Below are 14,619 nucleotides of genomic sequence, written 5' to 3'. Positions count from 1 at the left end.
TTTCTCCTCTGTAACTAAATGGTTGCAAAAAAACCAAGATGTTCTGCTGATGACAATGTTGAAATCTGGGTAAAATTGGTCAGTTACTTACACTGCAGAACTGTTTATCTCTTTTTCAGAGAATATGTAGCTGATCTTTCATGGACATGCACAGGGACAAAAATAAGGAGGCAAATTCTATAACTCACAATTCTCCTAGTAAACACAGAGATATAAATATCCTGAACTAAGGCTATACTGAATATCTTTAAATGAAAACCTCTGATTTGCAGGACATAGTGATCTTTTGCAATGCAACAATTATATTGCCTTCAGAACACATTATTTTAAAAAGATGCCATAAAACAGACATAGGAAATCTTGTTGCCCAGTTCCTTGAGCTGGACATCACCAGGAGAAGCCTAGTGAAAAATGTGCCCTCCTTTTCATGGCTGGAGTTATTTGAAAAATGAGATTAGAAGTGCTCTTTCAGAAGGGGGATAAGAGTGAAAATGAGTTATTTGTCTGCCTGAGGCCTCTCTGTCCTATTCTTGTGTTTATTTTGGGGAGGAAATGAAAGAGTAAACATTGTGATATTAAAATTTAAACTCCAAGCCAAAGAGGTCAACCAAAAATAGAATTTTACTGTTTTTCATTCTACAAGAACAAAACCTTCTAGATTGTGGTTGGCCGCCTCCCTTCTTCTTTCCATTTCCTGCTGTCTTCTCAATTCTTTGTCACAATCACACAATATATTTTACCCTGACCATAATATCAATTGAGAAAACGTAGAGCAGATAAAGCTGCTGAGCCCTTGACTGGCAGCCGATGCTCTGTCTGCTGCCAAAGCAGCTACTACTGCTGTGATAAGGGTAAGATTCTAAGCAAACAGAGAGCCTTCTTATCTCCTCTGCTAAGTCTTGAACTCCTGAAGGAAAGGTTAAACATTTAACAAATACCTACAAAAATAAATAGATCCCAAGGCACTTTCTCTATAGAGAGATCAATAGAATTTCCGGGCCAACAGCTGCATTTCTGGAACTGCAGGCAGGAGACCGAAAGGGAGAAGCTTAACGTGTCTCTACTGAGCTGTGATAAATGGCTGGTGATGCATTCAGTGGGCTGGTCTTGCTCTCAGCTGACCTTCCTCAAAACTGGTGCCCTCCAGATGTTTTGATTACAACTATAAGAGCTCCAGGCCAAAGGAAGACAGAGAATTCTTCCCATCTGGAGTGCTGTTTTTGATTAATTCCATGAATCCATCATATTTCTCTATTTGCACTTCTACTCCATATTTCTATGGTGTTGGCAGCTTTCCACATAGGTCTGACCTTCCTTTACTTCAAGAAAGATTGAGTCTTTAGTCTAATTGAGTCAACTCAGTCTAATTGAGCCTTGGGTCTAATTCTGTCTTCTTAGGATTTAAAGGGCTGCTCTTCATTGTACTGCACCCATTGCTCTTTAACTGCTGTTCACTCACCTTTAATTTTCTCTGGACTAGAAGAGAAGACAAATTCCACACTTGCTTCAAAGGGAAATCTTTCATCTATGTAGGGAAGAAAAACAGAGAAATAGTTCAGTACATTTGGCCTGAACTGTGTTTAGCCAAAGTGTTCACCTGTCTTACATGTCCCATTTCCATATGAATTTAGTTTATAATTCTTTATTATAAGAAATGCAATAAACTTTCCTATCTATAATGCACTTGTCTAATAAGAGGATAAATCCAAAAAACACACTAAACTCACACAAAATATAAACACTGTGGGGACCATAAAGCATTTTTTGGCCACTTGTGACTTCAAGAATATTTTCAAGAGAAGAAACGAAACACAACCATCATGAAAACAACACATCCTGGGATAAGATGCAACTATAAATCACACCAAATTGCAGATGCATTTTAAAAACTGCATCAGTGCCCCCAGATGGATGCAATCCTGAACTGGATGTCTAACTGAATGTTTCTGCCAACAAGCTAAAGCCATTACCGCCAATTAAAAATTCCCCTTAGAGAACAATCCTAGCAATCCAGAACCAGATGCCATCAAGACCTCAAGAATATCAACGACATAATAATCAAGCAAGATAACAAAGCAGCAGTTGTCATTGCGAATAAGGTAGATTATGTCAAGGAAATGAAGAAGCAAATCTCCAACACCACATTATATCAACTTCACTTCTGACTTCTTACAACAACATATCAGAAATATGATGCAATCTGATGATACATTTCCCAAGAACAAACATTGTATTTACATGGAGAAACTGCAAGAGTCCTGATTAGGCATTTTCTACCTACTTGCCAAAATATACAACTCTAGTAACCCAGGCCATCCCATTATTTCAAGCATTAGAAAGATCACAACTGGAATGTCAGGTTTCATGGATCATACCATCAGCACTCCCAGCTGCATAAGAGATGCCACAGATTTCCTAAGAAGGCTGGACATCGTGGATGGTCAGCATCATTTTAGCCACCATGTATGTTGGTACACTAACATCTCCAACAAATATGGACTTCAGGCCATCAGGGAAATCATCACTGTGCCAAAGAGCATGCCAAAGACTGGGTTACTTTGTACTCACCCATAACTACTTCATGTTTGACAATGCAAATGAGTGGCACAGCTTGCAAATGAGTGGAGCAGCCATGGGCACATATGTCAATATGTCAATGTCCTTACAGCTGATCTAGAACATGTCTTGCCTCCTGAAATACTTCCTTTATTTGAAATTTACTGATGGCCTTTTCATGATTTAGACCCAAAGAATTTCTCATCAAGTTCTATCATGATGACCTCCATGCCCCCAGCAACCTCAGCTTCCACCTATCTATAGAGTAAGTCCTTTTCCTTGATGTCATACACAATGGACATTTAACTACCATCTACAAATTTGTAATCTACAAATCACCATGCAAGCCTTACATGCTTCTGGTTTCTACCCAGAAAACATGATCATCTATAGCCTAGACTAGGCTAGAACCACACTTGTTCTGAATCACTCAGTAATGCTTAATTGATGGAATTGAGCCAAGTTTCCCAAGACTGAACTGCCCACTCAGCAAGACCAATAAACTAATCAAAAGAGCCAAATCGATTCTCAGGGAGTGCCTATTAAAAGACAGACACATTAAAGCAGAAAGAGATATGTTAATAATTTACAGCTCATACTTTTTCAGACACTGGGTGGCAAGCTCATACTTGAATACAGACAACTTGAAGTAGATTCTCCAAGTAATAAGAAACAATAGGACCATGGTGCTAATAGAGAAGAAGACTGCTCCAAACCTAGATTTCTACTTTACCCCATACCTCCATCTCATTTACACCAACAGCACCACCATACGCCTCAACAAGTATATACACAAGTGACAGTCACTTTCTTGTGAGATGGGTGGCTATACAAACATAACAAGGTAGCGTAGCATAGCATAGCATAGCATAGCATAGCATAGCATAGCATAGCATAGCATAGCATAGCATAGCATAGCATAGCATAGCATAGCATAGCATAACGTAGCTTAGCCTAGCCTAACCTAACCTAACCTAACCTAATCTAACTAACCTAACCTAACAATCTATCCTATCCTAACATAACATAATGTAACATAACATAACGTAATGTAACAGAGCCTCTACAAGGTTTTCTCAAATGTAATAAACATGGTGCAAAAGAATTGAAAGACTTAAGTTGAAAATCAGGACTTCAAATATGGACAAAGTAATATCAGAACATTTTAACTTCCTAGGACACTGAAGATCTCTGTGATTATTTGGGAAAAACAGAGAATTTAGCACCGCGATTGAACAAGAAGTTGCTAGGCAGCATATGAACAGTTTCACCCTTATTGGGATTCATCAAATGTATGTAGCCAGCTTTCTTTTATGGGGCCCAAACCCTCTAACAGGAATTGAGCTCATGGACCCTTGCACCATTTAGATGACTACAGTTTCAGGCAATCTCAAAAGGTCTCAACAAACACAGTACTTTTTTTAACGTATTATATTTGTTAAATAATAGATTGCTTGTAATCTCCCTCACACGTAACCTGCATCATTAACCTGTTTCCCCTTCCCATTCTCTTACCCCCCACCTCATCCCAATTTAAATCCTACTTACTCTAGTCACTTCGTACATTTGATGATGTGGGCTGCAACTCCAAACAGCTTATGCCTTTCAGTAAAATGTGCCAATTGGAAAAAGTGCTATCAGACTCCTGGTATTTTGTACTACGTGCATGTAACCCTTTTGCCCCATATTAACATGCATGGCTGTTGGCTTCTCTGTTCCAAAATTCATCTCTCTGCTCACCTCTCCAGGCTTCATCCAACTCATCTTTGCTGAACCAGAGTTGGGTGCTGTGGATGGTACAAGTGTGAAACTGGACCCGAAACACAACATCTCGCTCTCCTCCCTGCAGCTGCTTATGGTAGCATTTCACCTGGAGAGGAAAGGATGACCAAATCAGTAGAAAGCATAGCTTTTCCAGCCATGTGATCTGGCTTTCTTGACTCTGTTCATTTAAGAGTAATAGTTATTTACAGACAGTGATCATAAACATACATTGCTTAAAAGCTCTGAATCATAAAAAATTCTTCTGTATTATTCTACATAGCAAAGCTATATACGGTAGCATATATATATAAAGTCTTCTGAATACTTATAGCAGACATGTCAAACACAAGGCCCGCGGGCCAGATGCGGCCCGTGAAGTGGTTTCATGTGGCCTGCAAAGCCATCCTGGAAACAGTAAGGGAACGGCCCCCTCTGCCTTGGCCCTGGCCCAGGCCAGCCGGGAGCCAATGTACAATTTTGTGGTGGCCATCTATGCTGAAACGCATTCAGTCTTAGCTCCATAAGCCCCCCCCCCCCACATGGCCTGAGAGGAACAGTGAGGCTCCTCCAGTGGACCATGCCTTGGCACTTGCCCTGGTCCAACCCCTTTCTGCCAGAGACCCTCAGATCTAGCCCACTCCTGCCCAGGCCCCCACAGGCACCCTTGACGCGAACGATGTAGAGCTGGCCACACCCACCCAGTAGGCCACACCCACTCCATCCACACCCACCCAGTAGGCCGCACCCACCCTGGCCACACCCACCCGGCCCCCTGAGGGCAACCGCAATGCTGATGCGTCCCTCAATGAAATTGAGTTTGACACCCCTGACTTATAGCAACAAGGCCCTACAGAATAGAAAAGGCAGTAGAGAAGGGCGATTTAACTCAATATTTTATGCAGATGGATATCATTAAATCTCATTTTTAACAGTGATTAAGGCAGCATGGTGAGCATGGCTAATGTGAAATCTCTCCTTTGCATTGGGCAAAGAATGTTGGGAAGATAGGAAGCTACTGAAAAAAGTCTTTCAAGTAAAAACTGAGCTATATATTTTGGGTTGAAAGTTATCTTTTTTTCTGAGGACCTTGATTTTTGATTTATTGTTTCAACTCTGACAGGGCTTTTTCATAATTAGTTGAAGTTCACACATTAAGTACACAAGCTACAGGATTTAAGTCTGAATTTAGCTCAGTTGTATGTGAAGATGTATTCTGTAAGGTTAGGGAACAAGATAAATCAACCTAGCCACATGCCTGCCTCTATATGGCCCCTTAAGCCATATTTCAACCTTGATGGATATCTGTTGGAGGAGGACAACCAAGGCTCTGAAAAAAATTAATTGAACAACGTTGAAGGCTTCCAGAACACAACTTGTGCAACACAAATGAGACAGCTCATCTTCCCTGCTCTATTGCTCTTACCTTGCTAGCAGAATCTGCATATTGCCACTACAATAAAAATTGTAAACTTTTTATGAAAATAAAAGGAGGCCAATCAATGGAGGTAGTGATCAGGGTTTTGGCTTTTTTTTAACAGAGTAATCCTGGGAATGGAATCAGATGTTGCTTTCAGATTAGGCAATATAACTTTTCACCTGAAGAAAAGATGGCCAGAGGTTACTGTTGGCAATTTCAACCACTTTATCGTAGGGTGTTGGATCAGCCCAGCATGTATTGGGAGAGTTCAGACTGTGTGCATGTCCTTCCCCTCTGCTCCCTGAGCTATTCTGTTTAGAAAAGCTGTTCAAGTCCCTCTTTTTCAAACTCAACTCTCTGTTGCACCTCTCAACTCCTGGCACCTTGTTACCCCGTTACCAGGCAGGTTCCAACGTGTGCCGTTTCCAGCTTTAGACTTGGGCCTTTGAAGCCCACCACCTCCCTGGTCTCAGGTATGAGTTGCATGATGAGCTTGGGCAGGTATTGGACTCAAAGAGATGTCACGATTCACAGGTTTAGTGCCCTTTCTAAATTCCCTGCCTGCACATGTTTGGTGATTGGTGGGCTTGAGTTTTAATAGATGGCTAAATCTAAGGGTCTGCCCATCAGTCAAAATCATCTCTGAATCACAGCAGTGCTCTCATTGGCTGACAGTTTCATGCCAGCTTGTGACATTCAGAAATAGGGGGGGGGGGGTCAGTAAAGCCAGGGGCTTAGCCCTGGGTTTGCTTAACACATTCTGCACAGCTGAACCAGTCAGCTAGTGGCAAACTAGAACAGACCCCAGGGAAGCAAATGTTGGGGACTGCCAACCTAAAAGTGGGAGGTAAGCAATTTCTGAACTCTGGGGAAAAGCCCCAGAGGCAGAAGGAGGACAGTATTCAAACTGTGCTCTCTGTCTTCCAAAAGAACTTAATGTTTCTGGCAAAATAAATAGCTACACCGAATAAATTTTAAAAATTCCAGATATGCCTGGTGAGTTGACATAAAAAATAAGCGCAAGCTGGAATCTTTAGCGATGAACATGTTTTAAATTTTTGAAAGAAGGGTACACAACTGTGACTCTCCAAATCAACTTCTGAAGTAATTTGAAGTGCACATTCTTGCCTAAGTATGCAAGAAATGCATAGCAAGTTCAGACTGAGAGCCACCTAACATAGGTAGCCTTTTAAAATAGGAATTCCAGTTCCCAGCAGGCAATATCTGGCATACTGAAAATTGGCTACTGATTGGCTTCTGCGAACTATTGGATTAAGCACACATATTTATCAAGAATCACTATACTTTATTTTATTTTATTTATCTAAAGTGTGCAGAGAAGAGGAACAAAGATGATAAAGGGTCCAGTGGTTAAATCATATGACAAATGGTTGAGGGAGTTAGGAATGTATAGAGCAGGGGTAGGCAACCTTGGCTCTTTTATGACTCGTGGACTTCAACTCCCAGAATTCCTGAGCCAGCATGGTTCAGCTTGGAAACCTCTTCCTTTCCCCTCAGCATGGCTGGCTCAGGAATTCTGGGAGCTGAAGTCCACGAATCATAAAAGAGCCAAGGTTGCCTACCCTTGGTCTAGTCTATCGGAGAGAAGGGGGGGAGGGGAGACATGATAACTGCCTTCCACTAGTTGAGGGGTTATTACAAAGAAGAAGGGGTTGACTCTAAGGCACCAGAGGCCAGGATAAGAAGTAATGCGGGGAAACTTGTTAAAGAGAGAGCAAACCTACAAATAAGAAAAAATTTCCTGACAGTGAGAACAATTAATCTATGGAGTAACTTGCCTCCCAAAGTTGTGGGTGCTCCATTACTAGAGGATTTTTCAAAAAACAGACTGGACAATCATTTGACCAGGATAGTATAAGGTCTCAAGATAGGAGCAGGGGGTTGGCCTAGAACAGGGGTAGGCAACCTTGGCTCTTTTATGACTCATGGATCTCCCAGAATTCCTTTCCAGCCCTAGGATTCTATGTTCTATTCATTCCCAGAATGATAAATACAAGGCTAATATAGAAGCCCCATTTCCATTATTTTCCTTTGTTCATGATTAAGATATTTGATGTTGCTATTTACTAGGCTTGCTGGATCCATAATAATAATAATAATAATAATAATAATAATAATAATAATAATAACAACAACAACAACAACAACAACAACAACAATGTTACTATGATATACCTTGGTTTTAAAATAGATCAATATAAAAATCACTCAATTTATAAAACGAAGAGGCTATATCTGACGCCTAATGCAGAATCTCTTCTGCCTGCAGCAAGCCCATTCACTTGGTAGTGTGTATTACAACACAGAGCATCATACTATTTGCCATTTTAACGTATAAGTTGGCAGGGCCATATATTGCACATGGATATCATACCATACCTAGTCTGGTTTTGCACTGTTCTAGGAAAGAGAATCAGAATCAGAATAGAGCTGGAAGGGACCTTGGTGGACTTCTAGTCCAACCCCCTTCTCAAGCAGGAGACCCTATACCATTTCAGACTAGTGGCTGTCCAGTCTCTTCTTAAAAACCTCGAGTGATGAAGCACCCACAACGTCGGAAGGAAAGCTGTTCCACTAGTTAATTGTCCTCACTGTTAGGAAATTTCTCCTTAATTCCAGGTTGCTTTTCTCCTTGATTAGATTCCATCCATTGTTTCTTGTCTTGCCTTCTGGTGCTTTGGAAAATAAATTGACCCCCTCATCTTTGTGGCAGCCTCTCAAATACTGGAATACTGCTATCACGTCCCTTCTACTCCTTCTTTTCTCTAGACTGACCATTCCCAAATCCTGCAACCATTCTTCATATGTTTTAGTCTCCAGGCCTTTAATCATCTTAGTTGCTTTTCTTTGCATTTTTTCCAAAGTCTCAACATCTTTTTTGTAATGTGGTGACCAAAACTGGATGCAGCATTCCAGATGTGGCCTTACTAAGGCTTTATAAAGCAATACTAATACTTTGCGTGATCTGGATTCTATGCCTCTGTTTATACAACCAAGGATCATATTAGTTTTTTTGGCTGCCGCCGCACACTGCTGGCTCATGTTTAAGTGATCATCCATTAGGACTCCAAGGTCCCTCTCACAGTCACTGTTTTTGAGCGAGAGGAAAGGAGGGAGGAAGGAAGCCTGGTGGCAACGTCACATCCCTTCTAAAATCTAGTTCTGCCCTTCAATCCTGACCTGCTGGCAACACTCACCATGACATCTCCCTTCAAGAGCAAGGCTGGCTCTAAGGTGATACAGATCTTCTGAGTTCCACTGGCCCCATGGAGGCTACTGCATGAACAGAGGAAATCATCAGGATTGTCGGAATTGAAGTTAAAAGGAGACTTTTAACTTCAGAGGCATCTTAGGTTTTTGATCTCATACTTACTAGATCCCAGAGGTATAGACCAATTGCATGGACTGGTAGATCTTTAGGAAAGGTTGATAACCTAGAAGAGAGAAGATGGGCCAGATGGATCAAAAGGGAAGAACCCACCTCCAGAAAACTGAAGAATTGCTGCAAATGGAAAATTTCTATCATAGAAATGGAGGAGCAGCAAAGGACATACACTCATAAGTCATATATTGGATAAAGAAAGACAGACACGTGTCTCCATTCCAAACGGAATTATGATTCTTTGCATCTGTATCTGTATTATGTCCCAATGATTTTTAAGAATTAAGTTTGAGTCCTTTTTGTATAAGAAAAAGGGAGGGGAAAATATGGTCAGGCTTTCAAGATTCTGTTATTACCATGTAAACTGAATCAGTGAATTTAAGCTCTAGCATCTCTTGGGGTGTCTGTTTCCTACATTTAAGGGCTGAAAAGCATTGGATTTAAAAGGAGGTAGAAATATGCACCCCTCACTTTTTCCTATCCTAAAATCCAGCACTTGGATCAGCAGCACAAAAGTTCAAAGGGAGGATCCCAGAAAGTTGCACCGCAAAGCACTGCTGCTTTATAGCCACACCTACCAATAGCTGCTCAGAAAGTAACACATCTTTATCAACTTTACCAGCCTCACTGGAGTAAACTGCTCAGTAAAAACACTGCTGTTGGGTACAGGAAATTAAAAAGTGATCTACTTTCCTCCTGTCTCAGGGACAAGAGCAAAACACTTCAATGAGTGTGTGGAAATTGCTCTAAGTCAAGGATCTATAATAAAGGTTCTATTGTTACAAAGTTTATTTTTTTCTGTTTCAACCCTAGCTCTCTCCTCTCTTACGTTTATTCATGAGGCAGGTTGCATAAATTCATTTTTCATTTAAGGAGTGTTGGTATTACGAAGTATGAGAATCCCTGTCATATGGGTGGTAAGCCATCCAAATGTTTGTTCGCACTGGGACAGGGGTAGGCAACCTTGGCCCTTTTGTGACTTGTGGACTTCAATACCCAGAATTCCTGAACCAGTCATGCTGACTCAGGAATTCTTGGAGTTGAAGTCCACAAGTCATAAAAGAGCCAAAGTTGCCTACCCCTGCCCTAGGAGAAAGATGGGTGGTCTCTAAATTTGATATATAAATAAAAATAAAATATAAATTTGTGCCATGTTTTTGCAGTTTGGAATCATAAGCACGCATGATGTAAAGTCTGAAAGGAGTGGGGTAAGAGGAGTATTTTATGGACATTGTTTTCCAGCCCTGTGACACTTACCTCCTCCACTTTCAAAAGTCGGAATGGCTGGGAGCAGAACATGATGCAGAAAAAGTGTATTGCTGTTCATCTTGATGGTGCCTGAGAGAAGCCCACTGAAATAATGAATATACCTACCACGGAGAAATGAGAGAGAAATCCATGCGGTCATGTAAAAATAAGTGAGTCGTGTAAGAATAAGTTGGCTATAGCAGGGGTAGGCAACCTTGGCTCTTTTATGACTCGTGGACTTCAACTCCCAGAATTCCTGAGCCAGCCATGCTGGCTCAGGAATTCTGGGAGTTGAAGTCCACGAGTCATAAAAGAGCCAAGGTTGCCTACCCCTGGTCTATAGGAAGCTAACTATCTTGACACCAACATCTTCTCTCAGCCTGGTGCTCCCAAAAGCCATCTTCCTTAAATGCCATCCACATAGGCAAATGCCCAATTACAAAGTTTTAACCCTTTTGCACTTACTGGTTTTAGCCTATAATTAAATATACCTAATCTTTAAATTGTAACTTTATTTAGTAGCATGAAACATTTCAGTATGTATTTACTATATTTTTAGAAAACAATACCCTTAACATGTATGAGGGAACATCTCTCTAATATCAGAATCTAATAACAGACATTAAAATACTGGTTGTCAGGTAAGAACTGGAGGGTAAAATGAGTTTCATAAAAGCTAATGGGATCTGTGAGGGGGAGGGTATGTGTGTAAGATGACTTAAACCTCTATAAGGATTGTGGTGTTATGATACAAGTTGTTCCACCCTTTTTTATGGGCATTACAACATTGCCTACATGTACAAAGAACAGTTTGTGGCATGACACTGCAACACAACTTTCATCAATCTGATTAAAGAAGAGTTCCTGTGGGTGCTGATGATAGAAGCCATGAAAATGACTCTCATAATATCATTTGTTTTCAAAACTTCAGCCAGGCTGGCTAGGAAATTTGAAAATTCCATATATCTGAAAGGGACCTTTCTGTTTTTTAACAAGAAAAATCATTTCTTTGTTCCTCCCAAACGTGGATCATTTCAAAGATAATTTTACTTTCTGCTGTCCTAGATAATGAAATAGCTTCCAAAGAGAAAAATGAATATGTGACAGAAGCGCCTCTTTGACTGCCACTGCTCCACTGCTTGTATCATTGCACTGTAAATGCAGACATTGTAGTTCCAACTCCTGTAGTTTCTTGACTGAAGCATATCAGCTATGGGAAGCCAGTGCATTGAGGAATTAAACAAAACAGGTAGCCCTCAAGTTACGAATGGTTGCCTTGGTGACCATTCATAGTTACAACCTTGGGGCTATTTGTGGCCCAGATTCAAAGTTCTGAGAGTTGCCTCCCCTTCACGGAGACATGAGCGAACTTCAGCTGTTTGACAATACAACCGCATTTACGAGCGTTTGCAGCATCCCATGGTCAGGTGAACACATTTTACAACAGTTTTGCCAAAAAGCAGCACTTACTTCTGGGTTTTGGCAAAAATGTGCCCGTAGCAAACCACCGGTTCGCTTAATGATCACTGCAAAAAAGGCCATAAAATTGGGTGGTGACTGATCCATTTTATGACTGTCATGGCTTACAACTATGATGGGCAAGCTCCATTACGGTCATAACTCGAGAACTATCTGCATTTTTTAAAAAACTGTTACACAAACACTGTAATTATATTTTGGTATATCCATTGTTTTTCTGCCAGAAGACTTCTGAGCATGGAAAAACGGGAAGCACTGGATTGTTTTTGTTTAGCCTGAACTAGGGTTATGAGTCTGGGATACAAACATCTGGAGGACCACTAGAGGCCAGCAAAGAGATGGAGAAAATTGTCTTTACTGCCTTCTAAAAGTTTTCTAGTCCTTTGTATCCAGAGTCTGAACTTCTATGCTACCCATAAGAGCTGGCCATGTAACACATACCCTCCAATTCTTTTCCCAAGCATTTCTCCCAGCACCCTCTGTGGAAGCTTTAAAAGCTTCCTTCTTCAGAACTTCTGACAGACATTCTGGGGGGTGACAGACATTCGGGGGGGGGAGCTGCTAACAGTATAAGATAGAGGGTGCAAGACTCACCTCTTCTGCGATGGTTGGAGGGAGGCAGCTACTTTGTCTTCACAGAACTTGCGCATGGTTAGTGTGCTGAGGGCCTGGTCTGCACTGAGGAGAGAAGACAAGGAATATAGAGTAGCGTTTATACATTGGCAGGTTATACAACAGACATGTTACACATACATTCGGCCCACCAAAAATGTAGCTTAAGAAGAAAGCTGGAAAATGAGACTGAGGAAGGAAAGGAGAAGAAAAAAGCAGCTGTCGGTGCTAGAGTAGCCCATCTCTCGTTCTCCCTTGATCAATACCTTGCAGAGATTTTGCTGTAGTACATGTAAGAGGCTACGATCACACCCGTCTTGCCCTTGTTGCCCTGGCACAAAGAGAGAACATGTTAAACATGTTAAACTGGCACTGGAATGACGCACTGTGACTATAAATTCGGGAGTGCAAACAGTTTTAGCAAACTATAACAGCCACCTTGGAGTGGTGGTGGAAAAAGCACAAAAACAGGAACGCGAAAGGAGATACAGCATTTTTTGCCTACATTCACTTTATTTGTTTATTGGATCCGGTTTGTATAAATATAGTTCATTCAATTTGTATGTCTCCATAATCTCACTACCCTGTCAGTTGGAAGCCATTCTGCACCACCTCTACTCATGAGGGAGAACTATCCAGTATCTGGTCTCCTCCTTCTTTGTAAAGATGGTGAAGACTAAGCTTTCCATGGAAGAAGTTCCAGGCTGTCCAAAAAAGCCTCCAAGGAAAGTTTTTGAACAGTTGCAATTGAAAGTAAAACAGAGATGGAAAAAATCCATTTATTATACTTAACAAAATGAGAATGGACCCAGAGAATGGTTATTCAGCCTGATCACTTAACAGACATAATTAGGGGGGGGGGGGAAGCCAATTTTGTATATTATTTCCTTCTTCTCTAGCCAGTCTGGGAATGTAAAATCTTTCTTCACTTACCAATAGCTTAAAAAATGAAAACAAGTTCAATGTCTTTAAGGAAATCACTAGAAAGAGGTGGGGAATGCTGATTAAGATTCCAGCTCTCATAAAATAGAGGAAAGTTTGTATGATGCCACTTCATTACAGTAAGGATTTTGGCAGGCATATAGGCTTTCAATGTTTGACTAATGAATTGGATAACCTGATGTCCTGCTTTCTATAAAAAGAATAAAGCAAAGGTATACATTCAATGGAGGTTTTCTCATCAGGCTAAGTCTCTGCAGTTGTCTTACCTTTCTCAGAGGACCTTCTGTCTAGGCTGCTGACTTTGAGGACATACAAAAACCACTCGGTTAATGATCCCGGAAAGCCAGTATCTCATCCCTTTTTTTTCCTGACAGCAAGAAGTGTCCACTGTCTTACTCCCCCTTGGATCATTATATTTCTCCCTTATATAAATATCCACAACAGCCAGAAAGTTGGGAAGATTTTTCTCTGACCTTGCAGTGAAGGACAGCCACGTGCTGAGGGTCTGAATTTAGCCAGGTCTCCATGGCTTTGCAGATGGAACAAATTTTGTCCAGAGGTGGAGCATGCAGATCTGGCCAGCCAAAATCTTGCACCTGGACCATCAAGGAGAAAGAAGTATTGGATTTAAGAACATGCTTACGTATACTGAGAGAGGGGACAAGCTTTGGGAGCTGGTGAGTACAATGTCCTGCCTAGAGGACGGAACTCCTGTAAAGAAGCAAAGGCCCTTTCCTCACTGGGTTGAAGGGTGAAGGAAAACATAGTGACATGAAATCAGTTGGTCCCATTGATGACTTTTATCCCATCTTTATTGCCTTTGTTGCTGTCACTATAGTCACTGATAATGTGATTCCGATTATTGTTGGGGGGAAATGGGTTAGAAAGCCTTACAGGTTTTTATGCGTTTTTATGCACCTTGAAAGCGTCCCTGGATAGAGTTGGCAGTTACCATCTTTATAGCTATAAAACGCAATGAGCACTATTGGCGCTATTTGTGTAAAGAACAATGAGAATAAAATAATAATAATAACAATATGAGCTCTTGCACTATTCAACTGCTAGTTTTTAAAGGTTTAACACTTTTAATGACTCTCCCAAGTCTTAAGCCAAGTAACTTGGCTTGCTTTCAAATAAGGAGCTACACATCTGGTTTTAGGTTCAGTCTTAGGTTCAATTATGATTTTTGTACTGCCTT

At 41.0% G+C, this 14,619-nt stretch overlaps 1 protein-coding gene across 1 annotated transcript in view; it reads right to left on the bottom strand.

The window, feature by feature from the left end:
- Positions 1–1,459: 1,459 nt before the first annotated feature.
- Positions 1,460–14,619, bottom strand: part of TNS2 (tensin 2) — a gene marked incomplete at its 3' end in the record, with an annotated part of 68,035 nt that continues 54,875 nt past the window's right edge. Inside the window, exons 9-16 of the mRNA XM_015816769.1 lie at positions 13,895–14,017; positions 12,746–12,810; positions 12,462–12,545; positions 10,398–10,510; positions 9,132–9,192; positions 8,956–9,034; positions 4,297–4,426; positions 1,460–1,525 (exon numbers count right to left, since the gene is read on the bottom strand). Of these exons, the coding sequence (XP_015672255.1) occupies positions 1,460–1,525; positions 4,297–4,426; positions 8,956–9,034; positions 9,132–9,192; positions 10,398–10,510; positions 12,462–12,545; positions 12,746–12,810; positions 13,895–14,017 (721 nt within the window). The remainder of the gene's footprint in view (positions 1,526–4,296; positions 4,427–8,955; positions 9,035–9,131; positions 9,193–10,397; positions 10,511–12,461; positions 12,546–12,745; positions 12,811–13,894; positions 14,018–14,619) is intronic.

The sequence above is a fragment of the Protobothrops mucrosquamatus genome, unplaced genomic scaffold (assembly GCF_001527695.2).
Source record: "Protobothrops mucrosquamatus isolate PMUCROS unplaced genomic scaffold, P.Mucros_1.0 scaffold492, whole genome shotgun sequence".
Taxonomy (NCBI): Eukaryota; Metazoa; Chordata; class Lepidosauria; order Squamata; family Viperidae; genus Protobothrops; species Protobothrops mucrosquamatus.
This window is presented reverse-complemented; position numbering and strand designations above follow the sequence as displayed.